At 35.7% G+C, this 2,319-nt stretch overlaps 1 protein-coding gene across 1 annotated transcript in view; it reads right to left on the bottom strand.

Annotated features, from left to right (window-relative positions):
- Positions 1-2,319, bottom strand: part of ULK4 (unc-51 like kinase 4) — a 406,030-nt gene that overhangs the window by 381,764 nt on the left and 21,947 nt on the right. Inside the window, exons 10-11 of the mRNA XM_023529030.1 lie at positions 2,135-2,266; positions 425-529 (exon numbers count right to left, since the gene is read on the bottom strand). Coding sequence (XP_023384798.1) covers positions 425-529; positions 2,135-2,266 — 237 coding nt within the window. The remainder of the gene's footprint in view (positions 1-424; positions 530-2,134; positions 2,267-2,319) is intronic.

The raw sequence follows: 2,319 nt of genomic DNA, 5'->3' as shown, positions 1-2,319 counted from the left end.
GGTCCTGATAGCCTACGAGAGGGAATCTGCCCGCCCAGCTAAGCCCGGTGAGTGACGCTCACTGACATCTGCCTCTGTGAACACATCAGCAACTGGAATAGTTGGAATAATCTAGATCAAGGACGTATGGAGAAATGAAGGACGTGAGGACTAAGGTCTGAGGTCTAGGGGTCAGGCCACTCCTCAGTCCGCTGGACTGACGGGAGGCAGAGCTGGTGCTGAGGAGGAAGAAAGCTCACCACCCAGGGAAGTGGGAGGCCAGAAGCAGAGGGTGACGGACAAGGGCGGGGGCTAGAAATGTAGACACGTGGCAGAAACGAAATAAAAGCAGACAACGAGGGGAACAGAAATGAAAGTGTCACCCAAACTTCAGTCCTCACTGAAGTCTAAAACAGCCCTCAGTAGCTAGGGCATCTTTCCACACCTTCGGATTGTCAATAATTGGGGTGACAACAAGATCCGAGTCTGTGTAGATGAGCTCTTTCATCCGGGACTCCAGGTCCTGCTGACTCACGTGCCCACTTGTACTCTGAAACGAGAACAAAAATTAGACTAACGAAGAGCTTTGAAAGACTGAGCTAATAAGATGCTGAGTAAGACACCACTGAAAAAGGTCACCTGTATCAATATACCTGGGTTGCTATTCAAAACACTTTCACAGATAGTCTCATTTGATCTTCACAAAAAACCTAAATTATAAGTATCATCATTCTTTTTTATTTATGAAAAACAAAAGGCTCCCAGAAGGTAAGTGACTTGCTCACAACTACCACAAGGCTGGTTAGGACTAGAAAACAGATCTTCTGTAGTTTGATGTTCTAAACTACAATAAGGCAAAGTAGTTTTGCAATTACCAGCATGATTTTTAATTCTTCATCCACCAAACACTAATCAATTCAATTCTGCTTTACAGAATGTTTAATATAAAGTTAAAATTACGGCATAAAAAATGTCAGGCTAAAGTACTGACCTGTTACCTAGGTGTTAAACATCTATACCTTTATAAAACCTAGTTAAAGTAGAGTTAACACAATGAAATTGAATAACTAGATGTTTACCATCAGTTATTCCTTTGAGATGTTTCTTTGTGCTCTACTCAAACAGAACTTTTATTTCTGATGCTGGGCCTTAGTATTTAATATCAGACAAGGAGGAGGAGTCATGCATTATGAACCTCTATTTAAATACTGACCAGCAAACTGAATAAAACAGAAAACCAAATCACTAAAGTAAAAAATAAGGAAAAGAAATTAACCAAAACTGAGGTTGGGGCATGGATAAAGAGACAGAATAATTATCTAATAAAATTCCTAGAAACCAAGACCACCCCTTTGCAACATAGAAGACATACAGAAGACACATTAAGAATAAATAAGGAAGAACTTTGTAAAAGATTAAAAACACATTTATGATCATGAACGTTCAAGGCAGAAAGAGTTGAAAGAAAAGCCAAAATGAATCAACGAAATAATTACTAAAATAAGAATCAGTAAGGTAGACCAATTAGAAAATTTACATGTAAAAATTAATTTCCTATCAACTGAATGCATACACAAATAGGTTATAAAAATATAATATTCTATTCACAACAGTAAAATATAAACAAATAAAATGCTGAGGAATACATTAAGTGATCAAAAATTGCAATGAGTTCTCATTTACTAAATGAAAAATATTGTTATAAAATTATGTTCTCTTGTTTGAAAATGAACATTTATGTACAGAACCAAAAGGGATATCAAAATATAATCCGTGATTACTCTGAGTAATTAAACTATAGTTTATATTCTTTGTCTTCTAAATTTTGTTTTCTACATAATTTTTGTAATTAAATCAAAAGTATCGTTAAAAATTATAAAATAAACTTCCTTCTAGTACTTACATAAATACTGCTTAAATATTTTCAATAAAATTACATACACTTCTCTTTCACATTTCAGAATGCATTTTTTATGTTTACACTGATGTTCTATCTCACATAGAATCAAAACATTATTAGCAGAGTGAGATTTTATTATAACCCACTAACATTTCATTTCAATGCCAAATGCATTTCGCATTACATAAAAATTACAATAACATCTGAAAGCAATTCTATCTCAGATTAAAAAAAAAAAAATTTATCCCTGTTCACCTTGATCGAAGGAGAAGTCTTCTGTGGTGAATTCTGAGCCCTGTCCTCAGCAGGACTTAATTCCACTGCAGTGCTAGTTCTTGGAGTAGGACGAGAACTGAAAAACACAGGCCAGTGAACGTCATTCAGGTTTCAGAAACTCTATCCTCTGTTTACTGTGCTCTGGGGAAAAAACACGTCTCATG

Source organism: Pteropus vampyrus, unplaced genomic scaffold (genome assembly GCF_000151845.1).
Source record: "Pteropus vampyrus isolate Shadow unplaced genomic scaffold, Pvam_2.0 Scaffold35, whole genome shotgun sequence".
NCBI lineage: Eukaryota > Metazoa > Chordata > Mammalia > Chiroptera > Pteropodidae > Pteropus > Pteropus vampyrus.
This window is presented reverse-complemented; position numbering and strand designations above follow the sequence as displayed.